At 34.2% G+C, this 13599-nt stretch overlaps 1 protein-coding gene across 4 annotated transcripts in view; it reads left to right on the forward strand.

Moving 5' to 3' along the window:
• The first annotated feature begins 7211 nt into the window (after positions 1-7211).
• Positions 7212-13599, forward strand: part of LOC124357892 (translation factor GUF1 homolog, mitochondrial-like) — a 31747-nt gene continuing 25359 nt past the window's right edge. Inside the window, exons 1-4 of one of the 4 annotated variants that reach the window (XM_046809995.1) lie at positions 7212-7265; positions 8745-8847; positions 9804-10019; positions 11815-11952. In XM_046809995.1, the coding sequence (XP_046665951.1) occupies positions 8756-8847; positions 9804-10019; positions 11815-11952 (446 nt within the window). In that variant the 5' untranslated portion in view covers positions 7212-7265; positions 8745-8755. Of the gene's footprint in view, positions 7266-7355; positions 7548-7662; positions 7682-8744; positions 8848-9803; positions 10020-11814; positions 11953-13599 lie in introns of those variants that run through there. The other 3 variants (XM_046809994.1, XM_046809993.1, XM_046809996.1) reach the window with 3 other exon arrangements.

Genomic DNA, 13599 nt, shown 5'->3' on the forward strand with positions numbered 1-13599 from the left:
TTTAAGTTTGTAAAGTGGGTCTCAGAAATTAACATATCTATTTTGTGTATTGAAATAAAAAGTTGAATATCTTGGCCATGTCGGGCCAAGCCATTGGCATTCCAGAGTCCAATCCTATAAATCTATTCATTTTAGTTTTGATATGACAGTTGTCAATAGGTTAATCAATGTACCTATTTGCTGCTTGTTGAGACATCATCATTTCGAACTTATTTAAAAAATCCATCAATTATTTGATTCAGATTGTGATTTGCTTCTACATTTGATTGACCTGATGCCACTCTAGCATAAGATAAGGTTGGTGATACTGGTTGAGACTGATTACCTGTTGAATTTTGAGTACGAACAGATATTAGGTCTATCTACTTCTCGATCTTGCACTGGAGAGGAGGAGTGTCTTTTTTTAAACGCTGGGTCTTAGAGAGGTGGAAAAGCCTTTTTCTTAATATCTTTGTAAATAGAGCAAACCTTTATAGTTGGCTGGGTGCTCACCACCACATAATACACATTTGGGAGGAACATTTACAGATTTATTACAGCTGCTAGTATCATGATCTGAGCCGCATTTTACACAGCGGTTTTGGTACCAGCAGTAAGCCTTTGTGTGCCCATATCTTTGACACTTTTTGCACTGCACCCACATCATTACGTTTGTAAGGGGGCTCAAGTACAATTTTGGCATTTAGTAGGAATTCAATTTTAAAAATGTCTTTGTTGTTTGATGCTGGCTCTAAGTCTACAAAAAAAATTGACAGTGGATCTTTAGATTTGCTACTTCTAAGGTTCGACACATTCCTAACTTTGTGGTTATAAGCTTCTATAGCGGTTTTAATTTCCTGGGGTTCCGTAGAGAAGTGCATATTCTTAAGCACTACTCTATAAGCTCTGTCACCCTTTATTTGGTATGTATGGAAGTTTACTTTCATGTTAGTTAAATGTTTGACTAATGCGCGGTAGGCTTCAATAGTATCAGTGTTAATTTTTACTTTATCTCTAGCTATGCATTTAAATGAATATGACTCTTTTTTAATTACTTGTTCAATGTTTACCATCATTTTACTTATGTTGACAATGTTGGGGACAAATATAGGTGGAGGCCTCACCTTCGTCTACATTTGTCGTCATTCATCGTTTCTTCTTCAGAGCCTAGGTTGGCGTTACTCAGCATTTCAAATCTGTTGTGGCAATTCAATAGGTCTAGCAGTTTTTGCAACGTACTCTGTAGGTCTACAAGGTTTCTTAAACATCTGAAAACGTTGGCTGTTGACAAATGTCTTTTGTTTCTAGTTGTTTCGATTTGCCACTCGTTTTGATTATTGACATCGTCATTAGAAATAGTTTTTCCTGAAATGATGTTTCATTGTTTGCTTATTAGAACAATAATTGTGATCATTAGTTATGGTATCAAAATCCAAAACAGTTTAAGTTGTTTGAAGGGGCAAATTTTAAGTTTGTCCATTACCTTCTCACTTGAAAAACTACTAATAGTAAAACAAACACTGAAAACAATTAAAGTTAACGGGTAAGGTTAGTTGTAGGAAAAAGTACTGGAAAAAAAAGATTACGAAAAAAAAATCTAAACATTTTTATGTAAATTATGAACAAAAATGTTTTAAGAAACAGTTTTATATAGTTTTAACCACTAAATTGGGTAAAAAAAAACTACATTTTAAATTAAAATAAAAGGACACAACACTGAAACAGCACAGCTGGGGTTCACTGCATTTTAATAATAATAATAATAATAATAATTCTTTTATTGCATTTTGGCAATAATACATTGCATTGCAAAAGTCAGGGTTTAAGTATTTGTAAAAAACCCTACTATACACATTCATACTTTACAATACTCATTCAAACATACATCTCTTGTCCTTTCACGCCAACATTCATTCAACATGAGACTCGGGGCTCTACTAATTAATTTTTATGTAACCAATTAATTTTTAAATTTTATGTGACCATAGATATACATATTTTTAATTTTAAGGAACCTTCTCCGTTCTTTGTACTAACGATAATATATAACAGATATTCCATTTATTATTAAGCCTTTTACCTTTAATTAATATTCAAATAAACATACTAACTATAAATTGTACCATACTTTAGTCCATGGGAATTTTGTTGAGTTTTATGGAAATCTTAATTAATGGTCAATTACGCTGAACTGAATAAAGTCCAATATATAAGAACGCACTCGCAGAAAATTGTGGGTCCAGACAACTGATATATTTTTCCCGTAATGGACAGAGAATAAAGGCCCATTTCGTTCCTTAAAATGTTAAATTGGGAGGATGTCCGGACCTCTTGGATCACCTCAATGGCTACGTTCTTGCAAATATTGGGCTGTAAAATCTCTTTGTTGAAATTCAACTATATTTTATTTAATAAACACTACAATTACTGTACTTTTAAAAAGGTTTGATGTGTGGTATTTCTACATTTTATTATTTATGCAATAAAATATCATGGCAGCCTAGCGTGATAGAATGAAGAGCATACGTATATTAGAGCAGTATTGCGGAATATGTTGCATATACAATAATGCATTATTGTTTATGGTTGCATATATATTGTTTATGCTAATGCTGTTTAACTAAGTATTGTAATTCAATTATTTTTTTACAGAAAAGTGGAAGAGCTACTGCGAAAACGATGCATTAAACAAACTTAAAATAGAACATTCGATAAGAACTCATCTGTTCAGACCATTTATATGTAGATAAAAAATTAAACAGATTTTACTGTGTTTTATATATATATATATATATATATATATATATATATATATATATATATATATATGTGTATGTATGTATGATGCACTTTCAAATTTCATATAAATTTGGCAAGGCAAGATCAAAATATTATATAAAATAGTATAGAACTCGTATAATTAGGGGAGCATTTTTATAATGCTTGTAATTTAGGCAGTTGCAATACTTTTCATGAAATTTGACAATAATTTTAATTGTTGTGGTATTCAAAATCTTGTAGAATTGTCATTTCTTATATTGTGACGTCTCAATAAGACTAATCATACAACATTACAGTTTATATTGATTTGAGTTACCAAGTTAATTTTAACAGTAGTTAAAAACTTCTCTAGAGGATGTTGTATAGGCCTAATAGCACAATACACTTTTCTGAAGTTTTTTTCGCGTTTTCAGACACCAGCGTAAGTAGTTACATATTGTTTAATATTTTTAAATCGTTGATGTGGTTTTCTCACATTCATTACAGTGCGACGTAGATTTTTATAGATAGTTTACAACAATCGAAAATAATGTCTAAGTGCTATCTTGATATGAAATATATCAGATATACAATATCATTTAATGAATAGTTGTGCGAAGATATACAATTATTGTTATATTATGTACATTTCTGTATAGAGGAAACGAAGTATATTGCTGAATAATTATACAGAAATGTTTTGTATAATTCTCAAGTACTTATACAAAATTTATACACTTTGTATGGATAAACGATTGTTTCATATTTTTCAAAGAGTATAATATTACTGAAATATTGGTTTTTAAATAAATGGTGAATAAAATCAAACTTTTAATGCCATGTAAGTACAATTTATTTATCTTCGTATACCTACGGCAATATACCATTTTACATTTTATAACAAATAGCAAATAGATGGCTAGCATATCCACATTAAAAAAAACAATTTTATTTACAATCTGTTCATTTTGAGAACGATAAGTAAATATGATATACAGAAACAACATTAACAATTAAAATTTACTTAAATGTTAACCATTGTTAACACTAACATAATTCAAGAACCTAAAAGGTAGATCCAGGACAGCAGTTCTTTGGAGTCTGTGCACATTCGTAGAATTATCAACTAGATTTACCGAAAGGTGGTTTGGATCTTCTAATCTTGAAAGATAAATGCGACTGAATTTGGTAATTTCTTCTATAGGTAGATGAAGAAAAATTCTTCAACTATTTTCGCATGTCTGTCTCCAATTTCGATGAGGTGCTCCAAAAGATATCATCACAGCTTCGTAGACAGGATACCAACACGAGGAACTGCATTAAACCAGCAGAAATGCTGGCAGTGACCTTAAGGTAAGAGTTGAATTAAGTTATCTAGAAGAGATGTTAACGTAAATAATTAATTTAGGTGTAACTATTAATGGACAATTTCTTAGTAAACACAAACTAAGTTTTACGTGTCAGATTAATTCTACATTTAGAGGTACCATAAAAAAATAACCATAACGACAAGTTAAAACTATGTTTAATGAACATTTGTCTTCAATTTAAGAACAATTAACATTTTACAGTAAGAGTGCCCTCCACCTACCTTTAAGTTGCTGTACATGCAATAACGTTTTTCATTAAAACATATCGGAATTGGGGAGTATACGACGTCACTGTCGTCAGGTGACATATTGTCCATCTGTGTTAGATCTGATTCGGCCGGACTAGGCCTAGCCTGTTGTACAGCTTGTTGTAGATAGGTGGGACGAGTTTCGTTTCCTCTTGAAGTTAGCTGATGGTACTGTGTAACCATGGTGGAACTACATGGTTGTTGTGCAGGTGCAGCATACCTAGTAGTATTACAACCTGTGTTGGGTTGATGCATCGGCATGTACTGTTGTTGTTGATCGAATAGTTGTTGTTGTACTTGAATCGAAAGTGGCTGTTGATAATGGACAATATTATGTGGTACCTGTGTTGGTAGTGTGGTTTGTTGCACTTTTTGAACCAATTGCAGTACTCCCAACTGAACCTCTACAATCTGTGGCTCGCTGAATTTGGAATTGGAAGGAATTATTACTTTAAAAAAGGAAAGATGTCGTTCTCCATCTTGTTGCGGAGTTTCCACCACCTTCAGCATCCTTAACTCGAAATCGTCCATTTTCTTCTTCTTTTTTTGGAACAACATTAGAAGGTTTGTAGACCGTATTAGGTCCAGTATTTGTAGTTTGTTGAGTGTTTTGAGAGTCGACCCCAGATTCATCAACAGTGTCGTCTTGTTGACCTTCCCCTTGGATATTTGACGTAGTTTCGGCATGCACTCTTACCTTTTCTAGGAATTGCAGTGCTTCATGGTAAATATATTTTCTTAATTTTGAGGCTTCAGCCCCAGACTTCTTTGAGTCTTTTTCTTTTTTCTTCCATTTCATCCACTGGTCCCGGATATTGTTCCATCGTTTCAGAATCAATTGACCTGAAACAAAAACATGTACATGTAAACCCTGTTTAATGAAATACGACATATATAGCTCTAACTAAGTCTTTAGTTGAACAATCTGTTTGTTGTGAAATAATTTTTATACATACATTCTCATTTCACATGTTATTGATGCCGCTTTTGTTTTCAGGTATCTCGCTACCGGTTGTACGTTTGTTGACCTACATTATTCATACAGACTGGGAAAATCTACAATAGCAAAATTTGTTAAGCAAGTCTGCCAGTCTATATGGACAAGTCTTGTCGATGAGTTCCTACCAAAACTCACAACAGAGTCATGCGAGGCTGTCGCAGAAGGATTCGAAAAGCGAAGTAACTTTCCGCACTGCATTGGAGTAGTAGACGGAAAACACATCAGAATTATTAAACCAGAATTAAGTGGATCTGTGTGTTTCAATTATAAAAGTTATTTTTCTTTAGTTTTAATGGCAGTTGCGGATTCAAATTATAAATTTATTTATGTTGACATTGGTTCTTATGGCAGTGAATCTGATCCAAATATCTTTAATCTAAGTTCGTTGTGGAAAAGTATTGAAGAAAATCGGTTGGTGCTACCTTCACCAAGGCCTTTGTATGGCACTCTTACCCCAGACATTCCGTATTTTCTAATAGGAGATGAGGCATTTGGCCTCTCAGTACATTTACAAAGGCCATATAGGGGAAAACAACTAACTGTTAGAAAAAGGGTTTTCAACTACAGAATCTGCCGGTCAAGAAGATATATTGAATGTACTTTTGGTATATTAAGCAACAAATTTAGAATCTTTCATCGCCCTCTCAATGTGAATCCAAACTTTTGTATCGATATTGTGAAAGCTTGTGTTGTACTTCACAATGTAATTAGGGAGCGAGATGGATTCAACTATGAGGACACACTGGAAGTTGTTGTATTCGAGGACATCGAGTTTGTACCAACTCAGAACCAAACTAGAGTAGGAGGGAAAAAGGCAAACCAGACTAGAAATGTGTTGGCAGATTATTTTTTTAGTGATGCGGGCTCAGTGCCCTGGCAATAATGTCTAGGATTTGAAAGGTTCATGTGCAAAACATCATAGGTCTGAGACAGTTTGTAGTTTTATATGTAATACTATTAACATATTGATAGTCAATTATTGTTCAGAAGTATTGTAGTGAAGAAGTATTCTATTGACTATATTGTAATAAGATTTAATTTGTAAATAAAATAATTGTCACTTACAATAGTTTTTCTTTTCAATATCACTCAGCTCGTCATAATCAGGATGTAATGAAGAGCAGACAAAAATCCAATTCTCCCTTGTCTTATTTCTGTCTTTATATTCTTCCAACGTTCTGTCCCAAAGTTGGGGTCTTTCTTGCACTAGCGATATAAGTTTATCCGCGTCTATATCCGTCGTCATTATCAACTATCCAATACATAACTATATCACAACCAAGCACCAAACCACCAACTCAAGATGCGCACACCACGACGGTCACAACAACAGTGACTGCACGTGTTCGCCCGGACCGTGTGTTCCCGCCTATTTGACACAATGCCCCGCCAACTGTCGGACGGGTGAACGCCCGGCCGGGTCTCGGATGATCAGTTGAGAATACATCTGGGTATCTTTGCTATCGTCCGGGTTCCGTGTGTTCTTCACTAACTTTCACAATGTACTTCTGGATCATCCGGAGCCCGGACAAAACTCGGACGGACGTTTACCCGGACCGTGTGTCCCCGGCCTTAGGATGTTCAAATCTTGATATAACGTTTCATTGGATACATGCCATAGCGCTTTTGCAATGTTTCTTAACAATTTTCATTGATATCATTGAAGTATCTCCAGATTTGAGATGCTTGCTCCGCCCCATAACTGCATACCATGTGTCCACACAGGTTTTAGAATAGTTTTATATAATATAATCTTGTTCTTCAAACTGAGTTTTGATTTAGATCCGATTAGCCAATTCATTTGATTTGTTTTTAAATTTAGCTGTTGTCTCTTTGTCCAAATGTGGGATTTCCATGTAAGCCTCCTGTCTAAGCGCATGCCCTAATAATTTACATCAGTTACTTGCGGTAAATGAACGTTATTCAATATTATAACTACGAATTGGCTGTGTCATAATTTATCATGACATGACCACTTGACAATAAGTCCAATGACCAATAGTCGACTAGTCGACTATCCCATGATCGCATTGTTTGTTATCAAAATTAAGCAAACAACCCACTGAACTGAACTAGTCTTAATTCTTGATAAGTTAATATGGTGATTATTTCAAAAGTATTGGGGTTTTAATATTAATAATTTTGTAGTTTTAATCTAACTTTTTCAAAAGTAGGATATAAAGTTTAATTGTAAGTAATTATTTCAATACAATTTTAATGGTTGTTTTTTTTAAGGTTAGGTATACATTCATAACCTAGAAAAATTACGAGCTTTTTCAGCTTAAATTATTATGTGGTAGCAACATTTTTATTGAATATAAAACGTTAGTATTGTATCTAATGTTTTTGTATTGAATTATTTGTAAATAGTGCTAGTTTTATCACATGTAGTCTAGCCTAGCTTATAATAAGTTAGACTGGATCGGTATTCTTTTCATGCAAGGAAAGGAATCTATAGACAGTTTCACATCAACAATCTGTTGTGGTTTTCTATATGTTGTTATTTATCCAAGGCTTTCGATTGTGTAAACCACTCCGTACTTTTGGGAAAGATATAGGTTAACCGGTTCATCTCTCACTTCTTTTCTCGTACCTCTCTTAAAAGAAGGTAGGAATCTCTGAAAGGAATCAGGCAATCGCACTAAGAAATAAAGGCCGATTTTAAGGGGTTTGGATGAAAGTCTGTTCAGGAGTACTCCAAGGCTCCATACTTGGCCTTTTCCTACTTACTATATACATAAATGACCTTCCTTCCATTATAAATTCAAACATTGTTTGCTATGCAGATGACACTGTCTTCTTGTTGTGATGTTAACAACCTAGAAATTATCATGAATCAGTCATATAGTGATGTGCCATCTTTGGTAGTTTGGACAAGGCGAATTTCCTCAGGAAAACCTGATCGGTTATTTTCAGCAGTTTGAAGAACTTTTGAAACCGTAGACTGGTCGGCCTCTTGGTGTGTTTCCAGGGTGTGCAAAAGGCCCTTGACGTAAGTGCATGGCTATATACAACCCCATAGAAGAAGAAGGGATGGTAATTTAATGTTGACTCAAATTAGTGACAAGAGTTATTTTCTGTGTTTTCACGTAGAAAATTATCAAATTAAAAAAACTTGTCTTTTATAGTGTTGAATGATACTGTCAATTTTTTTAATGGTATGAATATGCAGGATTTTAATAGTGACTTTCTTCAAAGTTACCAGAGTTTTTCTGTTAGGCTTATCAGTAGAAAGACCTATGTATCAAAGCATTTCACAAAACATTGAGGAAGTTAATACCTTACGGATAAACTTTGAATAAGGCAGAATATTATAGCATAACTAGAACATTTTTAACTTGTTGCATATTGACATTTTTGTAAATATAAGCTCCTTTTTTGTTTTAGGTTGAGGAAGTATGTTGATCAAACCAGTCCTAACATTCAGTGCCAGAGGCTTTCTTAAAAGACCCATTTGCCATCAACGCTTTCTGTTATTCATTAACCAAAGGTGAGTTAAATTATCTCATAAAGAATACATCACTTTGGATCTGATATCTGATCCAGTTCATTGATGTTATCTTATGCACATCGTAATGTTGTTTTCCATGAGAGTATGTTTACTGTGAATATTTGTGTCTGAGAAGAGAATGTATGGTTACCTATTATTAAATAACCCTTTGAACCCCAGGCGACGAAATATCGTCGCCGAGAAGATATGCGAAGATCCCCGCGGCGACGATGTATCGTCGCCAATGAAGTTGCGAGAATCCCCGGGCGACGTAATATCGTCGCCATGGTATATGCGTTTAATACATATTTATTTGAAATCGTAAAATACTTATTTTATGAGTATTAATACATATTTATATGTATTTTATTAAAATACTAATTTTTTTATTTATTTATTTACTAATTTATTTATTTAGGTAATATCAGTGATTTTTGTGTTGTACGCCTAGAGGTTTTTACAAGTCGCATACTTTTATATAAAAATTCAAAAAAAGTTAATTTTTAGAGATATCAATATAATTTTTTTTGTACATACACAAAACTAAATTTAGAAAAAATAAAATGTGGGTGCCCATGGTAAAAATATTTCTTATTTTTTAATTAAAAAATCTTAAAATCAATTTTTTTGCCTAAAAATCTATATACATATATTTTAAAATTATTTTAATACTGTTAAACATTTTTTTATACTTCAGACTAATCTTTTTCTGTGTATACAATTTCATTCTGGACATTTTGGTGTGTAATACAAGACAATAGCATAAAAAATACCAAAAGTATTAATTTTTTACAAACAGTATGCAAAACAGCTGTTTCTGCTCCGGGGATTCTCGGTAGTTCTTAGGTCAAATGATTTTGGTACGTTTTTTTTCCACCATCAATATTTTGGTCTGGGGTTCAAAGGGTTAAGAAGATTTAAAAATATTTTCTTATTCCAGTATTATATATTTTCAGGTGTTCATCAAATCGGAGTGAAAGCGTGGAAGAATCAACAGAGACAAAGGCGACTGCTATTAGTACTGCAAGGCCTGAAGATATACCCCAGAAAAATATCCGTAACTTTAGTATAATAGCCCATGTAGACCATGGCAAGAGCACGCTGGCGGACAGGCTACTGGAGATGACTGGGACTTTGGAAGCCAACCCTGAAAACAAACAGGTTTTGGACAGGTGTGATTTCAAATTACATGAGTTCGTATGAATTTGTATATTTAAAACATGACTAGCTTTTCACGGGAGTGAATTGTTTTAGCTCTTCTTATTGTGTAACTAACTACAAAAGAATAATAACTCCATTGAAATTTGATCAGTTTGTGTAATATAAACATATTTGGTAATAGTGTACTTAAGCCACTTCACAATATTTGTTGTTTTTTTAAGAGGGAAATGCTTAAGAGATCCATTTGATTTTATGAGATTATTTTGATCCCGTAAAAAGGCTGTCAGAATAATCACCAAACTGAAAAAAGAGAGTTGTGTAGACCTGCGTTTAAAGAGTTGTAGATATTGACTTTACCCTACCTCTACATTCTTGAAACTGTCATTTTGCTTGTCTAAATGTGTCTTAACACAGAGCCGAGACATACACAGTCACAACACCAGAGGCAGGAATAATCTCTGTACTGGCAGGCACAGGACGGTAGCTTTCGAACACTTGCCCTCACAGGCAGGTGTTGTACTATTCAATAATCTGCCAAACTCACTCAAAATTCAAGAAGTGCCCAGGGTATCTAAAACCCGCGAATTCGAATTCTATCTTAAACCCCTGGGATAACGAATTCTAGCCTCAAAGGCTTGTTATAGCATGGGCTAGTTCCTGGCATATAACTGGGAGACCAATGATTTCGGAGAATGATAAGAAACCTGGTGTCGATGAGGGAAATAATTGGCGAGCAGATGGAAGCTGAATGAATGCTACTATGTATGTTTGACTGGATGAGAAAGTGATAAATTCTAGCTTATTTTAAATTATTAATTGACCTTTGCTGTATAATTCATGTAATTGTCTGACAGCAATAAAACGTAATATTATTATTATCCATGAAGATAGCATCAATCAGTAAAATATAAAATTCTAAGGGTGATCGCTAATGTTCACTAAATATTAAAAACTCACCTAACCATATTAAAACACATCTAAAACAACAGTGTATCCTCAGCTAGAGGACAATGGCTACCATATCTGTTGTAAGGATTATAAAGAAAGTATTGTAAAATTTCATGTCAAACTCAAAACTACACAATATAAGAATGTCATTTTTATACAATAAAAAAAACTTGATAAAGCAACCACTACACATATTGTCCATAGGTCCATAAATCGTGTACAAAATGTCTAATAACAACAATATAACACAAAGAACAAGTCTATTTGGAGTGCACAACGCAGCACACTTTGAACAGTCACAAACCAAAAAAACATAATTTAACAACAAGATGTGCAAATACGGATGTATTGGTTAAAAAGACCAAGAGCACAGAGGAAAAATGACAGTAAAACTTCACCATTGAGGTAGGAAGTTGCAAAAATGATGAAAAAGAGGAAAAAGATCGTATATAAGGTTGTAGCCCTTATCTGACCTCTAAAATTCTGGATGAACTTCAAACAAAGAACTCTAAAATTCCTTGTACTTTTGTCGTGTGAATGTTGGCATCCTGATTATACTCTCCACCAATGCCTATTCCTCCTTGGCATGTTACATAAAACCCCCAATTCCCCTCGGCCTCTTAGATTGATGAACCATTTTGGATATAACCTAAATTTAAAACATATTATCAGTTACTGTACAATTGTGATTTGTGATCGCTTAAAAATTCTTTCTGGATATGAAAACAATATTTTAAGAAATTCATAAAAGTGGTTTTAGATCGTTAAAGCTGAAGGGGCTAATGTAAACATTATCCACATATTATTTTTCCAAAAACAGAATGGAGTGGTGGTTTGATGGTAATCTTCTGGTTACAGGCTGCAGGTAGAGAGAGAAAGAGGTATTACTGTGAAGGCCCAGACAGCCTCACTATTCTACCATTACAAGGGAGAAGAGTATCTGCTCAATCTCATTGATACTCCTGGTCACGTCGACTTCTCCAATGAGGTCTCTAGGTAAATAATGAAATAAATTCAATCTTAATATGGAAGCAAAATATTTTTTTAACTCCTTATTAAAAATGAACAAAGAAGTGCTTATTTTTATTATGTATTTTAATGTAATAGTAAATTTTAATATAAAAATACAAAATAACAATTTTTTAAGCTAAAGAATAAAAAAAACCTTTTTGACTGATTTTCATGAAGTAAATTAATGACAATTGAGGTACAACATTTTTTCATACATAATACATATTTACACATACACATTTGTGAATACCTGATTTTTTAGTATGGGAAATCTTGAAGCAGGAATCGCCCACAAAGCTACATCTCAATCACTGCATTGGTGACACGATTCTCAGTGCACATTATACTTCAAGCAAACTACTCATCTCGATGTAAGCCAATCAGTATGCCCACACTATCTAGTGGCAGAACAGTGAACCAAGTACTGTTGATAACCCAGCAGGGATCACTTCTGGCTGGTTTATACCTTCCAGTTGAACCCACCACTGAGCACAGCAAAAACCGATGTGTCACTTAAATCTGGGCAACCTAATGGATGTCCAGGAGTGGCACATCACTAACCGCAAATGTTGAGATTCTGGGGTTCATGGGCAATTCGATAGGTCCAGTCTACTGCGGGAGATGACTGTTGGAGTTGGTGGGGTTTGTTTCCTAACCTCAGAGGTTCTTGCTAGCCTCAACAAGGGTGTGCCACCCCCTGCCTACTTTGACTGGAGAATCTGGTTCAGTGCTGGCCTCCCCTTCTTCCGGGGAGAATGACTTTCTGCCGCCTGTTGAACATGGAAAACCTGGTGGTGAGATGTAGTGCCCTAATTCTTCCTCATGGATCTCGATAGAAGGTGGTCCCTACCCCCTAACCTTACCCATCTTGAATATCCTGTCACTCCGGAAGCAGTGCAAAGGTTCTTACAGGACTAAGTGCAATTTATAAGCTTCTTGTCCTAAGAGAACAAAAAAAAGTGCTGTTGATTATTTAGGTGTTTTCCCATTAGTCGAATTCACCACACGTCTCAGATCAAACTAAAACGGGTGTTTGTTCATGACGGATTAATTCGTCAGCGGCTCTTTTTTAATCAGCGACGAATTAACTCAGCAAAAACCGATAAAAGATTAATTTTTGGAGTTCTTAAATGAATATAAATGTTCATTATTGTTCAGTATAAGTTAAAACTTTAAGATTACTTATTATGTTATGTGCTGCAGTAATGACATGTGCTGATTGCAATTGATTGAGGCTGATCAACGGTCAGCTGATGTTAACATCATCTATGAAATACATTACCATTCCTCAATCTGAAAGTTATTCACTGAGACTTTCGTATCCTTGTTTTCATTAAAGTTATGGTAAGGTAGACCATATTAAATATTAAGAAGTACATTGGCTTAGAGTTAAATTGATTATTGAGTTTTTACTCTGACTGTAAGCTAATTTTTTCTTAAATTTCAGTTGTACTGGCTATTTTAGTATAACGTCTGTCAGAGTGTGCAGGCAATGCCAATGGCCAACTTCAACTAAGGCTTTAATCCCTTCATGTTTAACGTAATCATGTCACAAGAAGCATTTCTATGACAACTGCTCGTTGCACAAGTGGTTATGGCATTTTCTACTATATGTCAGCACTTCCTTGGTCC

The sequence above is a fragment of the Homalodisca vitripennis genome, chromosome 3 (assembly GCF_021130785.1).
Source record: "Homalodisca vitripennis isolate AUS2020 chromosome 3, UT_GWSS_2.1, whole genome shotgun sequence".
In the NCBI taxonomy this organism is placed as follows: domain Eukaryota; kingdom Metazoa; phylum Arthropoda; class Insecta; order Hemiptera; family Cicadellidae; genus Homalodisca; species Homalodisca vitripennis.